This window comes from Panthera leo, chromosome B4, assembly GCF_018350215.1.
Source record: "Panthera leo isolate Ple1 chromosome B4, P.leo_Ple1_pat1.1, whole genome shotgun sequence".
Classification (NCBI taxonomy): Eukaryota; Metazoa; Chordata; class Mammalia; order Carnivora; family Felidae; genus Panthera; species Panthera leo.
This window is the reverse complement of record NC_056685.1, coordinates 45,615,748-45,641,016: the sequence shown is the minus strand read 5'-3', so window position 1 is coordinate 45,641,016 and position 25,269 is coordinate 45,615,748. Positions and strand designations below refer to the sequence as shown.

Here is a 25,269-nt window from a genome sequence, read left to right as displayed (position 1 = left end):
TCATGACACAGCTACCCTAGCCTCGTTGTTTTCAAATATGCCAGTTACTCCCACCTCAGGATTATTGTGCTGCTTATCACCTTTTGGAATGTTTTTCCTGCAAATATTTACATGGATATACTTCATCTCTGAGTCTTTGCTTAATTGTGACCTACACAGTGAGACTTGATCTACCCTTTTAAAATGGCAAATCATCCTTCCACCCTATTTAGCATTGCCAGTGCTGCTTACCTGTACTTTTTCTTTTTCCTGTAACATTTATCATTCTTTGTTACCGTATGTAATTTATGTACTCTAATATTTATATACTATAACTTCTTAATTATGTTAATTGCTTTTATTGTCTGTTTATTGGAACATAAGCTCCCTGAAGCAGTGTTTTTGTTTTGTTTTGTTTTTTTCACGGATCTTAGGTGCCTAGAACAATGCTTGGTGAGTAGTAATGATTCAAGAAATCATTGTAAAATAAAAGAATGAAGAAGCAGGGGAGGACTTAGAAAGATACATATACTCTTCCACTTATCAGCTTTGTGACCTTGGGAAAATACTTAACCTTTCTGAGTTTGCTTACCTAAAAATGGAGATGATAATTTTGGGGATTACTATCTAGAATGATGAGTGACATGTTGGAGGTCCTAAATAAATGTTTGTTTGTTTTCCTTCCCAATTATCTGAAATAATTTTATTTTCTTTCAAAATTGTGGCTACAGGGCTGCCCCTTAGTTATTGTGATCTAATGCTTGTTTCTTCATGTGTTTATTCATTTCTTCTTCCAATGAATATATATTGAATGTCTGCTACATACTGGGCATTATTTGAGCCAGTGGAAAATGTAGCAGTGAATGAAATAGACATCAGTCTCTGCCCCCATGGAGATTATATTCCAGTGGGACAGATAGTGAACCAAATAAGTAAACTATATCATGGGTTAGATGGAGATAAATGTTTTAGAGAAATATTAAGAGCAAGAAAGGGTGAGGAGGAGAATTGCAATGTTAAATACACTGATCAGAGAACTCCTTACTGATAAGGTGACATTATGTCAAGAATGGAAGGAGGTGAGGAAATGAGTTATGTGGATATCTGGGAGAAGACCTATTAAGCAAAAGAGACAGCAAATGCAGAGGTCTTAGGAAGAAGCATGTCTGGCATATTAGAGGAACACCGAGGGGGCCAGTGTCACTGGATTAGAGTGAATAAAGAGATCAAGTCAGGGAGGAAACAAGAAGCCAAATTGTGTAATCCCTTGTTCAGTACTGAGGTGGTTGGTCTCTATGGCACCTTTGTGCAAATCAGGAAAAAATGGTTTCCTTTCAGCATTTGCAGCCACACAGGTACATGGCTTGGCTAATGAAGTGTGGACTGGACTTTGGTCCCTACTCATGCCCTTGGCACAGGGCACAAGTGGCACAGTCAGAGGTGATGGGCTTGTTGGCCTTGTAGTTTATGAAGTTCTTCCACAAGAGCATGGCCTTCCTTTAAGCTGCAGGTGAACAATTGTGCCTTCAAAAGGAGCTGAAAACCTCCCTCCTACTTAACATCTCATCTGTCTTCATTGTGACAATGTAAAGCTCAGACAGTCTGTATGACAATTTCTCAAAGTACCATTCTGCAGGAGATGAGGGAGTTAGAGGTTACATAAATTAGGTTGGATTTGGGCTTACAAAATTGCATATTCTTTATCACTTTAAGCACTGAATGACAGAATCAAGTCTTCCTTGAAATAAGTGACAACATCAGCTTCCATTAATGTCATATGTAGACTTTTCAAAACAAGCATTTATTTGAAGCCATATATGACTTTGTCTTAATCTACGTTTCTAAAACACCTAATTGTAGAATCTAATTGAAGGTTAAAACTTGACTCAAAAAAAAAGCAAGTGCCCAGTAAAACATGGTAGGGGCCAAATATATACTTGATTGTTTCCCAGGCAGGAAAAGTTGGCAACTAAAACTCTGGAGTCTAAGCTTCATTGTATGTCTTAGTATAAGTGGTGATTATTCTGTCAGAAACTTAAGAGTTTAGAGCCCCCCTCCCACCCCTTTTTTCTTCAGTTACAAGAAAGCAGTACTGCCAAAAAATAATTCTTAAAAAAAAAAAAAAAGCTACCTTGTTGTGACATATATTTTTACTACCTAGTGTATGTGTTCTACTAAAATTGCTAAAAGTTGTTAAGTCAGTATGTGATGGAGTTGACTCCAGATAATGGAGGGTTCCAGTGGGAGACTTTCTAAATCTTCCAAGCTAGGTATGGGCTTCTAGCTGGTGAAGAATTTACACAAAGCAGAATTTCAGTGTTGTGAATGTAGCATTGTGTGTCAACTATGTTTCATTAAAAAAAAAAAAAAAAAGAATTTCAGTGTTGTAAATACCAGGTTTCTTTATGAGTAGCAATGAGTTTCTTTGGGAAACTCAAATTAAGCCAATGTACTTTTGGTTATAAATGTAAAGTAAACCAGGGAACCACACTTGATGGAATCGTGAAGAATGGGGCTTAGGTCCTCCTAAGCAAGGACTTCTAGATTGGCCATTTATGTTTATGTCCACGAAAAGCACAAAATTCTACTGGATTTAGGTGATGACTGAATACCAAGAGACTGGAGTATAATTGTGGAATTTTTATATACGTTTTTTTTATTTTTTTATTTTTTTAACGTTTATTTATTTTTGAGACAGAGAAAGACAGAGCATGAACGGGGGAGGGTCAGAGAGAGGGAGACACAGAATCTGAAACAGGCTCCAAGCTCTGAGCTGTCAGCACAGAGCCCGACGCGGGGCTCGAACTCACGGACCGCGAAATCATGACCTGAGCCCAATCGGCCGCTTAACCGACTGAGCCACCCAGGCGCCCCTTTATATATGGTTTAATGAAGATTTTCAAAATACTTAGTAGACTTTGAAGTTGTTGGTAGCACTGTGAAATGCTGTTTCTTTACTTTTCTTTTTCTTTTTTTTTTTTTTTTTTGTAAGTGAGAGAATATGCAGGGGAGGGGCAGAGAGAGCGGGAGAGAGAGAATCCCAAGTGGAGCTTGATCTCAACCATGAGATCATGACCTGAGCCATTATGCTGTTATCAAGAGTTGGACACTTAACCAACTGAGCCACCCAGGCGCCCCAAATGCTGTTGTTTTCTAGATGTTTTCCTGCATAGTAATCAGTGTCTTAGTCCCGAGGGTTAGTCTCTGTTGCATTTCCCCATTTCATAAATTTAGGACATCAACTTAATATCAGATTAATATATTTTTTTGGTAAAAATATAAATACAAGGTTTTTTGTGAAGATAGAGATAATGAGTATAAAGCATTTGTTATTACTAGTTTTGTGTGTGCATGTGTGTGTAAGAGAGCAAGAGAGAGAGAGACATTTTTACTGGCTTTCCTTGCAATTATCATCCACACAATGCAAAATAAAACCTGTAACTGCAATCCATGAGGATTTAATTTCTATTAATACTAACTTTATTACTGCTACTACTGATATAATGAACAGTAGTTATTTTTACTTTACATTTATATAATACTTTACACTTTTTTATTGAAGTATAGTTGACAATAATGCATTATTACATTTTTTAATGTTTATTTTTTAAATTTATTTTTATTATTTTGTTTTAATGTTTATTTTTGAGAGAGAGAGAGCATGAACAGGGAAAAGGCAAGGAGAGAGGCAGACACAGAATCTGAAGCAGCCTTCAGGCTCCGAGCTGTCAGCACAGAACCCGATGTGGGGCTCGAACCCACGAACTGTGAGATCATGACCTGAGCTGAAATCAAACACTCAACTGATTGAGCCACCCAGGCTCCCCAATGTTTATTTATTTTTGAGAGAGAAACAGACAGAATGTGAGCAGGAAAGGGGCAGACAGAGAGGGAGACACAGAATCTGGAGCAGGCTCCAGGCTCTGAGCTGTCAGCACAGAGCCCCCTGTGGGACTCAAACTCATGAACCGCGAGATCATGACCTGAACTGAAGTCGGAAGCCCAACTGACTGAGCCACGCAGGCGCCCCCCCTTACATTTCTTTTAATGTTTGTTTATTTTTGAGAGAGCCAGAGCGAATGTGGGGGAAGGTCAGAGAGAGAGGGAGACACACAGAATCCAAAGCCAGGCTCCAGGCCCTGAGCTGTCAGCACAGAGCCTGATGTAGGGCTTGAACCCGGGAACTGAGATCATGACCCGAGCCTAAGCCAGACTCTCAACCAACTGAGCCACCCAGGCGCCCTGAGAGAATCCCAAGTGGGCTCCACACTCACAGTGCAGAGCTCGATGCAGGACTCAAACTCACGAACTGTGAAATCATGACCTGAGCCAAAATCAAGAATAGGAGGCTTAACCAACTGAGTCACCCAGCACCCTTAATTCTTGAAGTATCTTCATATATGTTGTAAAATTCTTACAGGAACTCAATGAACAGGACAAAACAGCTGTAACCTTATTTTAGAGTTGAGCAAACTTTGACCCAGAGAGGTTCAATGACTTAGTTATGATCAAGTGAGTAGATAATGAGAGAGCTGATACTAAAACCTTTCTTGGAATTTCTGCTTTGACCTATGGAAACCCAGGTTTCCTGCCACCCGCAGAATAGCTTATGGAAGAGTAGGATTATTCACTTGGCACACAAGGAGAATTTTAATATCTTTATCAAATGCTTTATTGAAATCAAGTCTCCTTTTATGACACTGTGGACAAAATGGAACAAAATAGGCTAGGGTTATGACATAATACCCTATGTCATTGGGTAAATTCATAACTGGTTTGATAGCATAGTGCTCATTAGTGTCACCTTGAGGAGAGTTTCTAGGGACATTCCAGACGGTTTTGTCCTCAGTCTTACCTCTTCAACATCTGTGTCTGTTTTGCATGAAATGTAGACAACAGGTTGATCAGATCTTTGAGTGATACAAGATTTAGAGTAATTGTGTTTAAAATTTGCTCTTTTCTTTCTTTAAGCTCCAACTACTTTCCTACTCTTCAGTCAGAAGAGTGCCATCAACCGCATGGTGATCGATGAACAGCAGAGCCCTGACATCATCCTTCCCATCCACAGCCTTCGGAATGTCCGGGCCATTGACTATGACCCACTGGACAAGCAACTCTATTGGATTGACTCACGACAAAACATGATCCGAAAAGCACAAGAAGATGGCAGCCAGGTAATTCAGGGCTCGGTTCAAATTCTGGTTTTTTTACTATGTAGTTGGACTAACCATCCTCTTTTACTTAATTCTTGAGTGTGTGCGTGCGCGTATGTGTGTGTGCGTGCGTGCACGTGCAGAGAGAGAGAAGAATGTGAAATTCTGGACCTAGCAGCTTTTTTTCCTCCTAATGATCTTTGATCATTATCAAAGATCCTAATTGTTTGATAATGCTGTTGGAATAAAAATTGTATAAGGAAAACTTAGTTCGTATGTTGGTAATGACTTTGTTACTGCCACTCATGTCTGTTTGTTTAGTTTTTTCCATTATGGTTTCATTTACATGGAGTGTTGGAAGCTTTGAAATTAAATAGACCTTGGTTTTGATCTATCTGTGTCACTCACTAAGATTCTTAGGAACTTTTTAGCTGAAAACAATGTAAAGCACATAGCCCATTATCTGTTACATAGTATGTATAGACTCAGTAAATAACAGTTCTATTATTATTAATTATTTTTAAAAGGTTTAGAGGATAAGAAACATATAACACAGTCTTGGTAAAATTAAAAACACCTAAGGATATGTTATCACTAACTTAATGATGGGGGGGCTATTATTTGGTGACTAGGGAGGGGAGGGAATAAAAATATTATCAATATCTTATCTATGCTTACATACCAGTCATGGTTTATATCACAGTTATCCATACTACTTTACTTTCTTTCTGTGGCCAAGCAGTTTTAGACTGGGAATTACTATGAATAATTATTTGTCTTCCTTATAGCAGTGATGTTGAATTTTGAATATATTAGAATTTAGGGAGATTGGATTAAGTTTTGGTATGTCACTAAGGGTGAGGTGATCATGTATTTAGGGGCTGTTGAGGGATCATTGAGAGGTCTAGCAATAGTGGTATATTACAGATGCACCTTACACTATATAGACCAGGACTAACAGACTGATAAATAATAGAAATTATAGCTGTTATTATACAGTCAAGGACACAGCAGATAAATGAGATAGCCTCATTAAGGAATATATTATCTCAGCGTTGCCAAGCAAATGAAATATAATTTATTCATATAGAACATTAGAACAGAACCTCCCTATTGCTTTGCTTTGTTAAAAACATTTTTTTTTTTTTTTTTTTTTTTTTGGTGGTTTGAGGATTGGAGAAGGACATGACTGGTTGATGTGGTTTCTAGCCCTCATTGCTGTGTCTCTGTAAGCGGTTCACACCTTCAGCACTATTGACATTTTTAGGCTATATAATTCTTTTTGTTGTGGAGGTATGACCTGTATATTGTAAGCTGTTTAACAGCATCCCCACCCACTAGATGCTAGTTGTACTCGTATAGATGTGGCAATCAGAAATGTCTCCCCACAGTGCCAAATGCCCCTGGTTGAGAACCGCTGCTTTGGAGGACTTGTAGGGATGTTTCTAGCTGCAGCTGTAGTCACTTTACAGGAGACTCTTGCCACCTTCCCACTCGAATCAATGCACTGTCAGGTTCCTAGAGCAACTAATATGGCCTCAGCTCACTCCTCTGCTACATGTCATAATAGCCAAAGGAAACATTTAAAATGCCTGATAAAAAAGAAGCACATTATCCATAAAAAAAATCTGTTAGTAAGAAATGTCTGGTGAGACTTGAGAGTTCCTTCTCAGGTTTGTACCATGTAAGTGTAAGCTTTGTGAGCGATCACTTCAGGGCTCTCTGGCTTGGAGCCTAATTTTCTATGTGTGCGTCTTTTTCTTTCCCTAGGGTTTTACTGTGGTTGTGAGCTCAGTTCCAAATCAGAACCTGGAAATACAACCCTATGACCTCAGCATTGATATTTATAGCCGCTACATTTACTGGACTTGTGAGGCCACCAATGTCATTAACGTAACAAGATTAGATGGGAGATCAATTGGAGTGGTATTAAAAGGCGAGCAAGACCGACCTCGAGCCATTGTGGTAAACCCAGAGAAAGGGTATGCTACTCAAGTTGCTTTCAGATATCTTGGCATGTGAGATCCTCATCAGCCTTCCTTTTCAGCTCATTAGTTATTTACCTTTAATGTACTGTGCTTCAGTGAAAAAACTCGATATGCTCTATCTACCTGCCCCTGCGTTTTCTTGTATTTTTGCTTTCCCTGACTTTCCTGCCTAGAATTTCTTTCCTTTGTCACTATTGCTTTAGTTCTAATTTCTGCCCATACCTCCAAGACTGAACTGCAGTGAAGTTTTCCTTGAGCTAGCCCACCCCAGCCTGGCGTGGTTTTCCCCTTTCCCAAATACCCAGCACTCTGTATCTCTGTCTCTCTAGTTATGCTTAGAACTCTACCTCAGACTTAATTGTGTTTTTGGTGTTATATTTTCTCCTAGACTTTAGGTTCCTTTATGACAAGAACTAATGTTTTCTGTCATTCAATACAGAGCTTTACATTTGGTAAAATAGTACTTTTTTGCATCTGAATGAATGATAAGGAATTCAGGGGAAGTAGCTTACTTCAAAAGAGTTACTGGAAAGAGATGAACTTCAGAATTTAAATATAAGAAATAACTCATATATGACTTATTTTTAGTTATGAAATAGACTAATTGGAGAAGGAATTTAAAATTTTGAGTCCAGGTCTCTCTGATCACTGTTCTTTTATTTCTGTATTGTAATATTCCAAAAGCATAGGTGTGCCTGTGTCTATCATTTCATTTTATTAATTCATGAAAATTAGCTCCCCAAGAAGTTCTGTATACTCTGTGTTACTGTTATCAAAAGTAATAAAAGTATCCCATGGCCTTAAAAATAACACATTCTACAACATTTAAAAATAAGATTTTAAAATATTCTACTCCTTATATCTTTAAGAATAGTCTCATTTTGTATGGTTTCTTACTTTGATAAACTTACTGTTTCCTCCTTTCTCTTCAGGTATATGTATTTTACCAATCTTCAGGAAAGGTCTCCCAAAATTGAACGGGCTGCTTTGGATGGAACAGAACGGGAGGTCCTCTTTTTCAGTGGCCTAAGTAAACCAATTGCATTAGCCCTTGATAGCAGATTGGGCAAGCTCTTTTGGGCAGATTCTGATCTCCGTCGAATCGAAAGCAGTGATCTCTCAGGTACCCAAGAAATGTAATTCCTTATTTTAATTTCAGTTATTGAGACAATTCATTAATAGAATTTATATTTTTCTTCCATTTTATTATTTTTGTGGACATTTGTTTACAGTTCTTTCTAATTTTTTTTTAATACTCATTTTTTGAGAGAGCACGAGCGAGCATGAGCGGGGGAGGGGTAGAGAGAGAGGGAGACACAGAATCTGAAGCAGGCTCCAGGCTCTGAACTGTCGGCACAGAGCCCAACGCGGGGCTTGAACTGACCAAAGTCAGACGCTTAACCGACTGAGCCACCCAGGCGCCCCTTCTTTCTAAAGGGTTAGTATCAGGTTGGTTGGGAAGCACTTTTTCTTCAACCACGTATGTGATTGATCCCTCTATTATATAATACTTTCCCCGTTTTCTTGATTTGGCCTCTATAAATAATACATTTCTGATGTATCACTTCTCCATTCCTAATTCTTGTGCTCTAGTTTATGTTCTTATCTGAACTCTGGCCTGAGTTGTAGCCAGTGAAATCTCCTCCCTGCTGATTCCACCCCACCCCCCAGAAAGTTTATGCATTTTTCCCAAACTACTTTTCTGAAGCATGGTATCTGATCATGTCACTGCTACTAAAAAAAATCTTCAGGATAATCTCATAACCTGAAGAAAGAACACTAGTTGTATACTTAAGTTGGTATTTGCCTTTCACAAAGCCATCGTCAACCTCAAATGATCTTAATTCATGGTATTTTAACCAAATTAAATCACTTGCTGGTGTTCGTTTGTCTTCAAACGTCTGTCTGCAATCATAGTTACTTCACCTGCCCGCCCCCCCCAGTTTCTGATGTCCAAATATTCTGTGTGCCCTCACTACTGATCAAGTAAATGAAATTAAAATAATAAACTATTTATATGTATCAGAGTGGCAAAAATATGTTAAGGTTTATTATACCCAACGTTGGCCAGAATGGTAGAGAATGGCATGCTCTCGTGCACTTTGGTATAAGTGGAATTGGTAAGACCTTTCTGGAGGGCGGTTTGCCAATGCATTTCTTTTTTCTTTTTTTTATTGATTATTCATTTTTGAGAGAGAGAGAGTGCACATGAGCAGGGGAGGGACAAAGAGAGAGGGAGACACAATCTGAAGCAGGCTCCTGGCTCTGAGCTGTCAGCCCAGAGCCTGATGTGGGGCTTGAACCCACAGACCCATGAGATCATGACTTGAACTGAAGTCAGATGCTCAACAGACTGAGCCACCCAGGTACCATTGAATTTCCCTTTTAGATAGTTTTTTTCTTTACAGAAATAATGACCCATTTGTACAAGGGTACCTGCTCAGCATTATTTATAATAATGTGTCACAGAGAAATACATTCTGATATATCAAGTGTATGCAATATAACAGTCATTCCAAAAGAAATGAGGTAGATCTGTGTGCACTGACATAGAAGGATAATTTTTTATTTTCTTTTTTCTTTTTTGAGAGAATATATGCGTGTACATGGGAGAACCGGGGGAGGAACAAAGGGAGAGGGAGAATGAGGATTCTAAGCAGGTTCCATGCCCAGCATAGAACCTGATGTGGGACTCAGTCCCATAACCATGACATCATGACCTGAGCTGTAATCAAGAATCAGACGCTTAATTGACTGAGCCACCCAGCTGCCCCAAAGGATAATTTTTAGAAATTAAGTTGCATGACAATGTTTTTGTTTAAGGTTAAATTAATTTTATATATGTATGTACATGCCCACACTATATTTGATGGCAGATTGCTCTTTAAAAATATTTAAACTGTGTATACCCACATGTACCTATACACACATACAAATAGGTAGGTATACTATTAAGAAACACATGGGTATGTTTGTATTTTCTTCAAGGAATAGGCAAGCAGATATACCTTGAGGAAGGTCTGGAAGGCTAGCATACTAATATGTTGAGAGTATTTCTGTATCACTTGAATTTTATATGTTTGAATACATTTATAACTTTCTTAAACTAGAAAATATTCTCTTTTCAGGTTCAAATGCCTCCTTCCATTATGCCTTTTCTGATTCCAGTCATGCACACATTTATCCATATGTATACACATACCTCACATGGAATATTCTTTCCCTCATCTATTCACCTGTATCTTTTATGCCACCTCTAATTTGAATAATAGTTATTTATGTCAGTGTTTTAACTCTTATTAGTCTTATTAGCCTTCTTTCCTTTTCTCTACATTTATCATGTTTTTTTTGTTATGAAATTAACACATGTCCATTAAAGACAGTTTAGAAAAGAAAAAATCCAAAAACACTATCATTATTAATTTAACTTCCATTTTTTTAATGCCTTTTTTTTCCCTACCCTTAATTATGAAATGGTTCTAGCATACAGAAAGTATGAGTTCCTATCATCCAGCTTTGTTAAATCTTAGTTTTTTGGGCCATTTTTGCTTTTGAACTATTTCTTGTCCTTGAGACAATACTTCAAGGAGAATTTTGAAGCCCTTACATATCCATCCCCAATTCTATTCTCCTCCCTCTTTTCCTTAAGGTAACTTTTGATGTTTTTCTTCGTCATGCATATTTTGCTGTGTGTGTGTGTGTGTGTGTCTTTTGCCATACATACACATTACACATATATTTGAACTTTTGTTTCACTTTTTAAGTTTAATATAAATAGTATTGTGTATTCTTTTGTAACTTGCTTTTTTCCAGACATATCGTGGTTTTGAGATGATCCCTGTTGATCCAAAACTCTGTCATTTGTTTTCAAGCTAAATAGTATTTCATTACATGAATCATTCTATAATTTCTCTATTCTGCTGTCTCAACTGCTATTTCCAGTTTCTTAGCATTAAAAGCAATGTTGTAGTGAATATTCTTGTGCACATATTTGAACATTTCTCTAATGGCCTGAACCTAGTAATAGAATTGCTATTTAATGTGCTATGTATATATTCACCTTGAATAGATATATCCAGATTGCTCTTCAACATGATTATATCAATTTAAGATACCCACCAGAAGTGTGTGAGTTGTCCCTCTAGTATTTGGTATTGTTAGACTTCTAAATTTTTAGTATTGCAGTAGTTTAAAAGTATATCTCAGTAACAAAATTCGCATTTCCCTGTTTGATATTAATTTATTCGTCATTCATTTTTTTTCTTCTGTGAATTGCTATTTATTGATATTTTTTCTATCACTGATTTTTAAAAACTCTTTATTCAGACTATTAATCCATTATCAAGTTACATATATATTGGAGGAGAATTGGCATATTAAAGAAATTCAGTCTTTTCATCCATGACTGTGATGGATCCCTCCATTTGTTTAGGTCTTATTTGATAATTTTTAGTATATCTTTATACTTTTCTCTATAGAGGAGGGTATATGTTGCATAAATCTTCCAATTTGTGATTTACCTTTTCACTCTTCCAATAGTGTCCTTAGATGAAAAAGTTCTTAATTTTAGTGCAGTACAGTTTACTAATTTTCCCCCTTATGATCAGTACTTTTTATGTTCTGTTTAAGAAACCTTTGCCTACTGCAAAGTTACAAAGGGATTTTATGGGTTTTGTTCCTAAAAATTAAAAAAAAAATTTTTTTTTTTAACTTTTATTTATTGTTGAGAGACAGAGACAGACAGAACATGAGCAGGGGAGGGGCAGAGAGAGAGGGAAATACAGAATCTGAAACAGGCTCCAGGCTCTGAGCTGTCAGCACAGAGCCCAACGCGGGGCTCGAACCCACTAACTGTGAGATCATGACCTGAGCCGAAGTCGGACTCTCAACCAACTGAGCCACCCAGGCACTCCCTAAAATTTTTCTGTTTAACTTTTCTTAGTTAGATCTATGATCCATTGGCAATTTATTTTTGGGCATGGGGTGAGGTAGGGGTTAAAAATTTTTTTTTCATGTTACTATTTAACACCAGTTTTAGAGAAGACCATACTTTCTCCACTATTTTCTAATGTCACCTTTGTTGTAAATGAAGTGACTGTATTTCTGTGAGTTTGTTTCTGATGTTCCCTTGGTTACTTTGTCTTATGTGGTATTTTATTGTCTTAATCATTATAATGTTATAAACAAATTTATTTGGCAATGTTCGTCCTTAGTATTTCATCACAATGGCTGTTGCTTTTTTTTTTTTTTTTTTTTTTTGCATTTCCATATACATTCTAGAATCTACCTCTGAGTTTCCACCAAGAATGAAAGAAACCTAGTGGAATTTTGACTGGGTTTGCTTTGAATTTATAGGTCAATTTAGAGAGAATTATTTTTATATTAGTCTTCCAAACTATGAACATGGTATATCCATCCATTTTTTTAGAACTTTAATTTCCCTCAGTGTTTTATAGTTTTCTTCGTAGAGGTCTTTCCCATCTTCACTAGAGTTATTCGTTGGTATTTGAAGCTTTTGAATGCTAGTGGTAAAGCTAGTGGTAATTCTAAATTTTTAATATTTTAATCTCTGATTATGGCTGGAATATAGACATAGTTTCTTTTTCTCCCATTCCTGCTATATTGAGCTTATTCCCAGGGACCTTGTTAAATTCATTTATTTGTGGTTTCTTTATGATTTTGTATGTCATAGAACCATTTGTCTACAAATAATGAAAGTTTCATTTCTTCTTTTGCAGTACTTTTTCCTTGTTACCTTAGAACACCGACTGGTACCTCCAATACAATGTTGAATAGAACAATAGAATCCTTGGGTGTTTGTTTTGTTTTGTTTTTCTTGATTTAGAGGAACGCATTCAATACTTCATGATTAGGTATTATGTTTGCTGAGGTTTTCTGTAGATAACATTTTTATCAGATTAAGAAAGTTCCTTCTGTTCCTAGTTTTCTAGAATAAATCAAACTCGGCATGATAACATTTTCCTTTTTATATATTGCTGGATTTGATTTGCTAATGTTTTGTTTAAGGGTTTGTATCTGTGTTCATGAGAATGATTACCCTATAATTTTCCTTTCTTATAGTGTACTTGGCATTTTGCCATCAAGGTTATGTTGACCTCATAAAATGTTTCCTCTTTTTCTGTTTTCTGAAAAAGGTTAGTGTAAAACTGGTAGTTTTATTTTTTCCTTGCTTGTATATTCACAGATAATCATACACTTTTATCATGGGATCTCTTTTTGCTTCATATTTTGAGCCTGCCACAGAGCCTTTTACACTGGATTGCATTTAGTACATGCGTAGTTTGTTGAATAAATAAGCGTATCTTCATTGTTGGTTCCAGTGTTTTACTTCCCCTTTTATCACTGCCATCAAAGTAGATCAGGTCCTTATCATGTCTGGGATTCTACAGTGACACTGTTGACAGCTCTTTTTTTCTCAGTGGTCCACTTGAAACCATCCTTGCACAACTAATCCTTTTTATTCATTCTTCTTCTTATTTTTAACTTAATCTCATCAAAGTAATACATGTAAATATTTGTGGAAATCAAATGCTTATACTCAGTTATAACAGAAAATAAGTCTACTGTTCTCCTACATACTCACTTCCCACTCTGAGGCATCTATTTTAAAACAACTTGCTTAAAGCTGCTATTTCTCCATTTTTCAATTTTAGACATCACAAGTTGACTTATTTAATAGAAGATAAAGATTTTGCTGTCTTAAACCATATAAGGCCAAAATACTCATATGAACTCTCCTCCTATCCTCCCAGGGTAGTTATATCGTAATTTTTAAGTTCATACTTAATTGTTATTTATGGCTATGAAAATATTACCTTTAACCGTGTTGCCTTCTGTAGCTTTTTTTCCCCCCTGAAGTTAATCTTGTCTAATGTAAATATTATTTCAGTACATACAGATGGATCAAGCAATCCATCTTTTTTCTTTTTAATTGAAAGCATACCTCTTGAATTTCTTTATCATCTTGCTCCAATCTGGATTTGCTTGCTTTTTTAGGCCAACTTCCTTTCACTGTTATCCTGGGAATGCACCTGCCTTTCTCCTTGGTGCTGAACCCTGACTGGATTCCATGTCTCTGGCTAATTTCTTTTTCTTGGTAGAATGCATCCTCTATTATTTCTTGAAAGGGGTTCATAGGAGGTTAAATTTTTTCATTTGTTTGTCTGAATTTTTTCCCCTCACATTTGATTGATAATTTGGATATGTATAGAATTCATGTTTCATAACTATTTTTATCTCCCAGTTTTGAAGGCAGAACTCTGTTGTCTTCAACCATCTCATGTCATTGTGATTCCCAACTATTTGTATATGATCCTTTATTTTCCCCTCCAGAAACTTTTAACATCTTTTCTTTTTCCTAAATATTCTAGAATCTAATGATAATATGCCTTTGTGTGATCCCTCCGTGTCTTCCCTCTTCTGTTTCTTTCTTTTCATTGAACTCGTTACTAGGTGAATTCTTTGTATCTGGAAACTTAACATCTTTTTTTTGTTTTTAATGTTTATTTTTGAAAGAGAGACAGACAGACAGACAGACAGACAGACACAGAGCATTAGCAGGGGAGGGGCAGAGGGAGAGGGAGATATGGAATCCGAATCAGGCTTCAGGCTCCATGCTGTGAGCTGTCAGCACAGAGCCAGACACGGGTCTCGAACTGTGAGATCATGACCTGATCTGAAGTTGGATGTTTAACCGACTGAGCCACCCAGGCACCCCTGGAAACTTACATCTTGAGTTCTAGAAAGGTTTTTTTTTTTTTTTTTTTAATGTTTCTTTAATGATTTGTTTTCTCATTCTGGAACTTTTACTCAGATGTTGAATCTTGATTTTTCCTCAGATGTTGTGAGTATTTTTCTCACTTATTTTCCATCTCTTTATCTGAGAGAGTTTTTCCAATTTATCTTCAAACCCTCCTGTTGGATTTTTTTCGAGCTTTCATATATTTAATTTCCAGGGATTCTTTTTTGTTCTGTGAATGCCTTGCCCCCATCAAAAGCATCCTGCTCTTCAGGGTTTTGTTGCTCTTGATTTGTTTTTTTCTGCTTTATCCAGAGAAGTACCATTTTTATCTGTTTTATATGTTAAGCCTTTTCATAAAGTTTAATTTGAAGAATAGAATTTGGTTTTTAAAAATGTTTGAAAACTACTCTTAAGTTTTTGTCCATGTTTCTATGAACTAAAGTATTTACTGTGTGTTGGGCACTTACTTGCTTTTGTTTGTACTTAAGTGTCTAATCTGTTTTCTGATATATATATCTTCTCAGAATGATTTTTAATTCTTGTGGTAAAGAGCTTACTTACCATATTTTCCTTTTCAGTACTTTTAGAATCTAACTGGTGTTCAGTCAGTAATTATTGAATGCATGACTTGACCCACATGAATCATTGCTGTTGAATGTTCTCCTTTCCAAGGTGCCAACCGGATAGTATTAGAAGACTCCAATATCTTGCAGCCTGTGGGACTGACTGTGTTTGAAAACTGGCTATATTGGATTGACAAGCAGCAGCAAATGATTGAAAAAATTGACATGACAGGTCGAGAGGGTAGAACCAAAGTCCAGGCTCGAATTGCCCAGCTTAGTGACATTCATGCAGTAAAGGAGCTGAACCTACAGGAATATAGTAAGTGCTGATGACATACTGCTAATTGCAGGATTCATATTTGTTGTAAGAGATTAAGATGGAATTAAGATGTTCTTCTGTGTCTTCTTACCTTTTTTTTTTTTTTAACAGATTTTTGTGCACTTTTAATTTTGCCAATTTTTAAACTCTGTGTTTTTAAAACCTTACATCAAACTCATCTGGGAACTTTTTCAAATTAAACATCATTTCCCCATAAAACAGGAGTGGGGAAAGCAATGGTTTTGTTCATTTTCAAAAATTGCCCCAGATACAGCAGACTCTTCTTTGCATGCCTTCTTTCTCACCTTAAGCCCCTTGAAGAATACTGGTATAAAGTATATATTTCTTTTGTTCCCTGTGCCCCCATAGTTTGAATTAAAACAAAAATTATATAATGATGAATATAGTTATCTTGGAATAACCTTATGAAGCAAAAACAAACTGAAAATTATTTTCAAAAGTTTTTGAAATAAACTTAGAGAAGACTGTGATTAACAAGTGTTTGTTTTTTCCTCCTGCGTAAATTTTTCAGTTGTCAGCTTAGAAAAGTACCCATAATTTTTTTTTTTAATCCTACTGGAAACTTTTTAATATGGCTCATCATCTTGCCCTAATTTCTTATTAGTATCAAAAGACCCCTCATAGCAATCACTACTCTGGGTTTTATGTGATTGTACCAGGAATGCTAATGTTAAATGAAATATTAAAAGAGAGAGTTATTGAAACTCCTTAACTTCTCAGCACAATGCTTTCAAATCAAACTGGAGTATGAGAGGAGAATAGCAGAAGGAGAGCACCTTTGCTTGTTCAGGTCTTCATTATGTTGTCACTGTTCCTGAACTTTTAGAAGTTCAGGGTATTTGAGAATTAGAATTGTTGTCATTCTAAGTTATGACATGTGACTTAATGCTGAACACTTAATAGAAATAAGGCAATGATTTCGTGGTGCCTGGGTGGCTCAGTCGGCTGAGTGTCCAACTTTGGCTCAGGTCATGATCTCACAGTTTGTGAGTTCAAGCCCTGCATCGGGCTCTCTGCTATTAGCCAGAGCCCACTTTGGATCCTCTGTCCCCGTCTCTTTGCACCTTCCCCACTCACGCTTTCTCTCAAAAATAAACATTTTTTTAAAAGGCAATAGGGGCGCCTGGGTGGCTCAGTCAGTTGAGCATCTGACTTCCGCTCAGGTCATGATCTCCAGCTTGTGAGTTCGAGCCCCGCGTCAGGCTCTGTGCTGACAGCTCAGACAGAGCCTGGAACCCAGATTCTGTGTCTCCCTCTCTCTCTGCCCCTAACCCACTTGCATTCTGTCTCTCTCTCAAAAATAAATAAACATTAAAAAAAAATTTTAAAAATAAATAAAAAAGGCAATAATTTCTAAGCTGTTTATTCAGTTGACAAATGATTATTTTGTTGCAGAAAATCTCAATGGAGATTTTCAGAATTTTAGGGGGAATGTTTTTTTTATAATCAACATTTAAATATGGTTTTATAATTGCAAAACCCTTTTTTTCCAATTTCTAATAACATTAAAGAGAGTGAGATTTTTATCAAATGTGTCATGGAATAAAGTTTGTGCTATGTAGGTTGTGCATTTTAGTACACAGTATGACTGATGTCTCTCTTGAGACATCTATATAGTATAGCACATCTTCGCATTTATAGATAGCTGACTTTCAATCTCATCAACACACACTGAAAGCGGGGTGATGTGTTATTGAGAAGGCAGAAGATAAATGGGTGGCTACTTTAGATGCTGGTATCCTGATGACAGATGTCAAGTTACTTTTAACACAGGCTAAGTAGAAAATTGAAAGCAACTCTATTAAATACAATTTGTGAGACAGACTTTGAAAAGTTGCTTAACTTTGTATTAGTTTAATTTAACCTAAATATAAGGAAATTAAACATTTGTAACATTGCAAGTTACCTTTTGCAGTTGATCAAGCAAATAGTTTTTATTGTCTCTGAGTGGTTGCAATCCATGTGAACTTACGTTTCTTTAATATAACAACTCTAATTTTCTGTATTTTATTATTTCTATATTTCATTAAAAGAATACAGTTTTTAAGTAAAATCATCTTTTATAAAGGTAGAATTTCTGAGTTAAAATCTTTAGAAGACTTTTTATATTTTAAATAGAAAAACCCAGGTTTCTGCATTCTCCCTAACAATGTTTTTAGTTTCAATAATCAAATTTATTTTAGATACAAATATTTAAAGACAGTGGTTAAATACAAGTATTTTGCATTTTAAAATTGCTCTCATTTTCTTGCAATTTTTTGTAGGGATTAGGGTGAGGAATTATACTGCTAGTGAAATTAAAATCTGAGGTAATTTTACATTTGGTTTTCTTGGCAGTTCATAAATAGATTTTGACTGAACTGTCTTCCTTTCCTTCCTCCCTCCTTCCCTCCCTCCCTCCCTTACTTTCCTTTCTCTCTTTTCCTCTTCCCTCCCTCCTTGCCTCCCTCCCTTTCCCTTTTTCTCTTTTCTTTTCTCTTTTTTTCAGGACAGCACCCTTGTGCTCAGGATAATGGTGGCTGTTCACATATTTGTCTTGTAAAAGGAGATGGTACTACAAGGTGCTCTTGCCCCATGCACTTGGTTCTGCTTCAGGATGAGCTATCATGTGGAGGTAAATACGTTACTTTCTTGTGCAAGGCCAAGTGCCACTTAACATGTTCCATAACTGTCTAGCATTCTGTGAATTGTCAGTGAAATTGCTCTTTCTCCTAACTTGATTAGTCACTTTTATTCCATTCATCTGCGTCATCCTAGCCTTCTGGGTTATTCGGAGAGTGAATCCATCATGACAGGTAATAAGTGTAACCTAATCTTGGGACTAAGGAGGAAGTGCCCTTTTGAGGGGAGGGGAACTCATCTTGTGAATGACTGTATTTCCTAATAATAAAGTAGCTTTTTTCACCCCAGAGAGTAACGAAATGAATTAATTCTACCTCCTATAATCTCCATCTACTGAATTCTAGATTCTACCAAGTTTAGGTATCATTGCTGGGAATGTATCCAGTGAAAAGAATATTCTTTTATTCAAATCTATTGGTAGTTCCCTATTGTTTTTACTTATTTACCTAGCAAAAAAATTTTTTTAAGATATCACTACAATAATGTTGTAGTGAAATTCGTTCAGTCATTCATGAGAGCATTAACAAATTGGTACATTCCCTTGTTAAAGCATATTGTGGTAACATTAAATACCATAGTAATATTCATTCCCTTGATTCAGAAATAATCTTCTTGCGGATAATTCTAAATTAATTCAACTGAAAGAAAAAGACTGTTCTTTCTCTACAGTGGCAGGAATCTGAAAGCAATCTAATTTCTAATGATAGGAAAATTAGGTTAAATAACTGAGTTTATACAGCTGTTAAACATTATGACCATAAGCTCATGTAAAAATGTAGCCAAAATTTGGCTCAAGTAGAAAAAAAAGTTTTAATGGTGTTTTCTGCTATGACAACAACTACTTAAATACATGTTTCTGTAAACAAAGATTGGTTTATACACTCAGAAAAGTTGTTGATAAGGTGTTATAAAAATATTTTATTCTTCTAACTTTACTTAAAAAATAAGTAAATAACCATGTATTTAGTAGCACCTGTGAGGCACTCTGCTCAGACTACAGGAGATTTGAATATCTTTGAGATAGAGCATACAGTTTAGTTGGGGAGATCAAATATGTACACAGTAAAAGTTAAGCTCTGGTTCTTGAAGTGTCTTCCCTCAGAATAACAAGTGTTGCACAATAATGTGAATGTACTTAATGTCATTGAACCACGTACTTTAAAATGGTTAAAATAGTAAACTTTGTTACATATATTTTACCACAATAAAAAAAAGAGCAATGATATGTTTCCATATCAAGGTGCTAGATTATTATTACTCTACTAAGGCAAATCTTAGAAATGCTTACCTTTATGTAATGATAACATAGATAAAATTGAGTCAAATATACCATCTTCGATTTAGAAAATAAATGTCTTTTAGGGGCGCCTTGGTGGCTCAGTTGGTTAAGCATCCAACTTTGGCTCGGGTCATGACCTCAAGGTTCATGGGTTCAAGCCCCATCTCAAGCTCTGTGCTGACAGCTCTGAGCCTGGAGCCTGCTTCGGATTCTGTGTCTCCCTCGCTCTTTGCCCCTCCCCTGCTCACACTCTGTCTCCCTCTCTCTCTCTCAAAAATAAACATTAAAGAAATTTTTCTTTAAAGAAAATGTCTTTTAAAAGAACTTTGATTTTTTTCGTCATATTTTGTGATTATTTTCAATGTATGTATTAAAATTTTTAAATGCATGTATTACATTAATAAAGCATTTTAACAAATGGGTTACCAACACTCAAGATATACAGTGTGTCATTAAGAAAAGTCCCCTGGAGCCCTTTTCCAGCTGGTTCTCTTCCAGAAGTAAGCACTATTCTGATTTTTATCCCCATAATTTAGATTTGTCTGTTCTTGCATTTTATGTAAGGAATAACGATGTATGTATTCTTTTTGTGTCTGATTCTCTTGGTTAATATTTTTGAGATTATTTTTGAGATTCAACCATATAGTGGAATGTATCAGTAGTTTTTTTCTTCTTATTGCTGAGTGGTGTTTCACTGGATAATATGCCACAGTTTTTTCTCATGTTGAGTGACATTTTAATTGTTTTCATTTTTTCTGTTCTTAAGAATAAAACCGTAGTCAGTGTTTGTATACAACTTTTTTTGCGGGGGCGCCTGGCTGGCTCAGTTGGTGTGACTCTTGATCGCAGGGTTGTGAATTTAGGTCCCATGGTGAGTGTAGGGATTACTTAAAATCTTTAAGAAAGTGTGTGTGTGTGTGTGTGTGTGTGTGTGTGTGTGTGTGTGTGTGAGATTTAACATTGATTATACAGTGGAGGTAAATGAAACACAGAATCTTAATTCCTGACCCTCAAGATGTGTTTTCATTTGAGCTCATCTTACCTGTCTCCTTTCGTTTCTCTCTTTACTTTCGTTTGGCTGTTTAGAGTTTGATGACCACTGTTGTATGTTCTGTTTTGTTCTGTTTTGTTTTGCCTCTGTGGCTTTACTTGCGGTACTTCAAAGATGTAGTTCTCTTCTTGCATGCCGTCCTAAGTCTTATTTTTCAAGGAGTGTCTTCTCGTGATCTTTAAACCTTCACTAGCCATTATTGTCCCCGCCCCCCTTTCTCTGAATTGTAACTCTTGTTACCACAGTTTGCCTGACATACAGTTCAGAGTAATGTTGTGTTTTATATTCATTAGTCTCTTTCTCTTCCTAGCCCCAGATTAAATTATAAGCTCTTTAAGGACATGGACCCTATTTTACCTATTTTTATTCTCCACATGATCTAGTATAGTGCTGGATACAAAATAGGCTCAAATTCCCTCTATAAATAATACTTCAAATTCCCCATGTAAAATGTTCACCTGTAATTTGCAGTGTTCTCTAAAGTTTTTTTGTCTGTTTGTTTGTCTATTTATTTAGAGACAGAGACAGCATGAGTGGGTGAGGGACAGAGAGAGAGGAGAGAAGGAATCCCAAGCAGGCTCCCAGCTGCCAGCACAGAGCCCAGTGTGGGGCTTAAACCCATGAAGCCATGAGATCATGACCTGAGCCAAAACCAAGAGTCAGGCCCTTAACTGACTGAGCCACCCAGGCGCTGCCCCAGTATTCTCTACTTTAAAGATAAGAGGTTTTCTGATATTAACAAAGTTACATTATCTAGAGAATTTACTAAGAGAGAAGGTTTTAAATGAAGTCCAGGAGCCTGGGATATAAAGGCAATGGGCTAAAACTAGAGAGGCTGTCCTTTTGGTCCTATCTTTTATTTTTAATTATCCCTTTGTGTAGGAAGCTATATGACCTTGGGCAGTCACTTAGTCTCTCTGAGCCTGTTTCCTTATTTGCAAAACAAGGAAATTGGGCTTGAATGGCAATTCTCAAAGTGGCCTTAGCAACTTTTACATTTTTAAAAATTAAAAGGGCCCCAAACAGCTTGTGTTTGCATGGGTTATGTTTATCTATATTTACTGTAGTAGAATTTAAAACCAAGAACTTTAAAAAAATTTGTTAAAAATAATAATAATAAGCGCTTACATGTTCTAAAGTTAAACCTGTTAAGAAAATTATAACTATATTGGAGCCCTTGGGTGACTCGGTTGAGTGCCCCACTCTTGATCTTGGGTAAGGTCATCTCACAGTTTGTGAGTTCAAGCCTGGCATCGGGCTTTCGCTGATGGTGTGGAGCCTGCTTGGGATTCTGTCTCTCCTCTCTGCTCCTCCCCCACTTGTGAGCGTGCACTCTCTCTCTCTCTCAAATACATAAATATTTAAAAATTATTTTTTAAAATTTATAACAATATTTTCTGAAGCAAAGTAATTTAATTTTAGTGAGAAATGTGGCATTGTTTTTACATTTTTGTATATCTCTTTTAATGTTAGGCCAGATTCTCATGTCTACTTCTGCATTCAATCTGTTGTAATATGTAGTTTGGGTTGAAATATATGAGGAAATTTAGCCTGAAATGTAGTTGGAAAATAGAAAACTATAATAATAGTCTTTTAAAATAATTATACATATATCTTGAATTCTACACCAGGTATTGACCAGTGGTAGTTTACTGTAGATTTAGTTGCAATGTGGAATTTGAAACCATATGAACTTTCATACTCTCTTAAATTAAAATCCACTGGTCTATTTTGTCCTCTAATTGGATATTTTACCCAGACCTGATTTTGTAACCTTACACTGTGGTCATTTGGAAATACTAGAATTCCAACCAAAAATTCCCAGATCTTCAGATTTTGATGAATTTCATTATTCAATATCAAAAACCCCATGTTTATCTCACTACCAGTCTCATTAGAAAAAACTTTAGGGACACCTGGGTGGCTCAGTCAGCTAAGTGTCTGACTTCAGCTCCAGTCATGATTTCACAGCTTGTGGATTTGAGCCCCGCTTCGGGCACTCTGCTGTCAGTGTGGAGCCTGCTTTGGATCCTCTGTCTCCCTCTCTCTCTGCCCCTCCCCCACGCTCTCCTCTCTCTTCTTTTTCTCTCTCACAAAAATAAACATTAAAAAAGAAAAAAAAAACTTTTAAGTACTGGGAATCTGTCAAACTTACCATGTTAGATACAGATTGTCCAAAATTATAATTTCTGGTTGAAAGCTCCATTGTTACAATATGCTTCAAAAGTACAGTGTTATGATTTTGCCATTATTTTCCTTGAAGTAACAGGCTCACTGGTTCATTTTTTAAAAACTTCCTGCCAAATACCCAAGTGTAAATAACTGTAGTTTATTTGTCAGTTCTTTTAAATTAAAATTAAAATGGTGTTCCATTTTGGGTTGAGTTTACAACTCAAAGTGCTTTCCCTAACTTTAAAATATTTAGAGGTTGGTGATTATAGTGATTATTCCTAAATTATGTGTCAGATTATAATGGATTGCAAATAATCCTGCTTGAGTTATAAAATTTGAGAAAACTTCTGCCTTATAGTTTTTGCAAGTTAGTGAATCTAAATGTGGTAGTGTAAAAATTGTACTTCTTCTCTGATTAGTAGGGATAGTTTACAAACTTTATTTATTAAAAAGTGTTTTGCGCATGTTAATATTAAATGAGCTTCACTAGGTGTGTTTGTACCTTTGTGTGACTGTTGTGTTTTTGTCACTCCCCTCCCCCTTGGTCATTTGAAGAACCCCCAACATGTTCTCCTCAGCAGTTTACTTGTTTCACCGGAGAAATTGACTGTATCCCTGTGGCTTGGCGGTGTGATGGGTTTACTGAATGTGAAGACCACAGCGATGAGCTCAATTGCCCTGTATGCTCGGAGTCCCAGTTCCAGTGTGCCAGTGGGCAGTGTATCGATGGTGCCCTCCGATGCAACGGAGATGCAAACTGCCAGGATAAGTCAGATGAGAAGAACTGTGAAGGTATCCAGACTTCCTAGGGCCTGGCTGTGTAGTCTTTTTTTCCCATTAATGTTCAGTTGTTTGAAATTCAGAGTATTGCTTTGGCTCAGTGGTAAGTAGTCCTTGTTTCCAGTGAGCTCTGAAGTAGTGGATTAATTGATTACAATGTAAAATAATTTCACATTTTCCTCTTTGCACTACTAACCTTTAACGTGGTAAAAAATGAGCAAATAAATTCTCTAGAACTTTTTTAGTATCTAGAAATGCACATAGATAGAATTCTTTAATTCTTTACAGAGTAGAGCAAAATAGGAAATTTCCTGCTGGATTTCTTTTTCCACTTTTTTCTCTCTACCAATGGAAATCTCTAGAGAATAATTTTTAAGTTATATTTTAAAGTCTAATTTGTTTTTCATTTGTACCCAGAAAGTACTTTTTGTCTCTTGGCAGAGTTTCACTTTACATGATAGTGAAAATAAGAAAATTGTTTGCATTTTTTTCCCAGTGCTTTGTTTAATTGATCAATTCCGCTGTTCCAACGGTCAGTGCATTGGAAAACATAAGAAATGTGATCATAATGTGGATTGCAGTGACAAATCAGATGAACTGGATTGTTGTAAGTAGGACTAAAATCTTATATATTACGCTTCTGGGAGACTTTTTAAAATACTTTTTTTCTTTAAAGATGTGTTTCACGGGGCGCCTGGGTGGCTCAGTCGGTTAAGCGTCCGACTTCAGCTCAGGTCGCGATCTCGCGGTCCGTGAGTTCGAGCCCCGCGTCGGGCTCTGGGCTGATGGCTCAGAGCCTGGAGCCTGCTTCTGATTCTGTGTCTCCCTCTCTCTCTGTCCTTCCCCCATTCATGCTCTGTCTCTCTCTCAAAAATAAATAAACGTTAAAAAATTAAAAAAAAAAAAAAAGATGTGTTTCACTTAGAATTTCCTTATTAAGAAATAAGCATTAAAGTTAAGCTAGTTATTTGTACCAAGATCTTTTATGTTTTGCTTGTAATAATTCCTTAAAGACAGTGGTTTTCTTATGCACAAAGCTCTTCACAGAAACATTTAGGAAAGCATCAGAGAAGAATAAGTATTATTTTGCCACAACTAGAGTTAGGAAATTCTCAAATGATTTAGATATGTAGAAATCAGTTGGTGGCATAAGCTTGAGAGTTTCTGAACATCATTTCTGATGTTTATCATCTCTCATTTTTTTCTAGACATATTTCTACCAGTTTCTCAGTGACTTTAATAGCTTCCTTAAAATGTAGCCTGAAGATACTTAGGCCATCTTATACCCCTAGGCCTAAAGACTCTAGGGTACATAACCCATAGTTTCTTCAGGGTTCATAACTATTGACCATGCCCTGACATAAAATATATCCCAAATTGATAAACTTAGTTCTGAGTGGAATTCAGCATAAATCAGATCTACCCTGTCAAACTGGTTTAATGAAATTTAGATAAAATTCATTTAAAAGCTCTTTACTCATAGGTTGCCTGGGTGGCTCAGTCGGTTAAACATCCAACTCTTGATCTTGGCTCAGGTCATGGTCTCACAGTTTCATGAGTTCAAGCCCCACGTCAGGCTC

The 25,269-nt window shown here is 36.4% G+C and overlaps 1 protein-coding gene across 1 annotated transcript in view; it reads left to right on the top strand.

Moving 5' to 3' along the window:
• LRP6 (LDL receptor related protein 6) overlaps window positions 1-25,269 on the top strand; it is a 174,443-nt gene that overhangs the window by 138,342 nt on the left and 10,832 nt on the right. Inside the window, exons 13-19 of the mRNA XM_042945817.1 lie at window positions 4,951-5,153; window positions 6,903-7,114; window positions 8,053-8,243; window positions 15,555-15,764; window positions 18,274-18,399; window positions 23,465-23,701; window positions 24,186-24,296. Of these exons, the coding sequence (XP_042801751.1) occupies window positions 4,951-5,153; window positions 6,903-7,114; window positions 8,053-8,243; window positions 15,555-15,764; window positions 18,274-18,399; window positions 23,465-23,701; window positions 24,186-24,296 (1,290 nt within the window). The remainder of the gene's footprint in view (window positions 1-4,950; window positions 5,154-6,902; window positions 7,115-8,052; window positions 8,244-15,554; window positions 15,765-18,273; window positions 18,400-23,464; window positions 23,702-24,185; window positions 24,297-25,269) is intronic.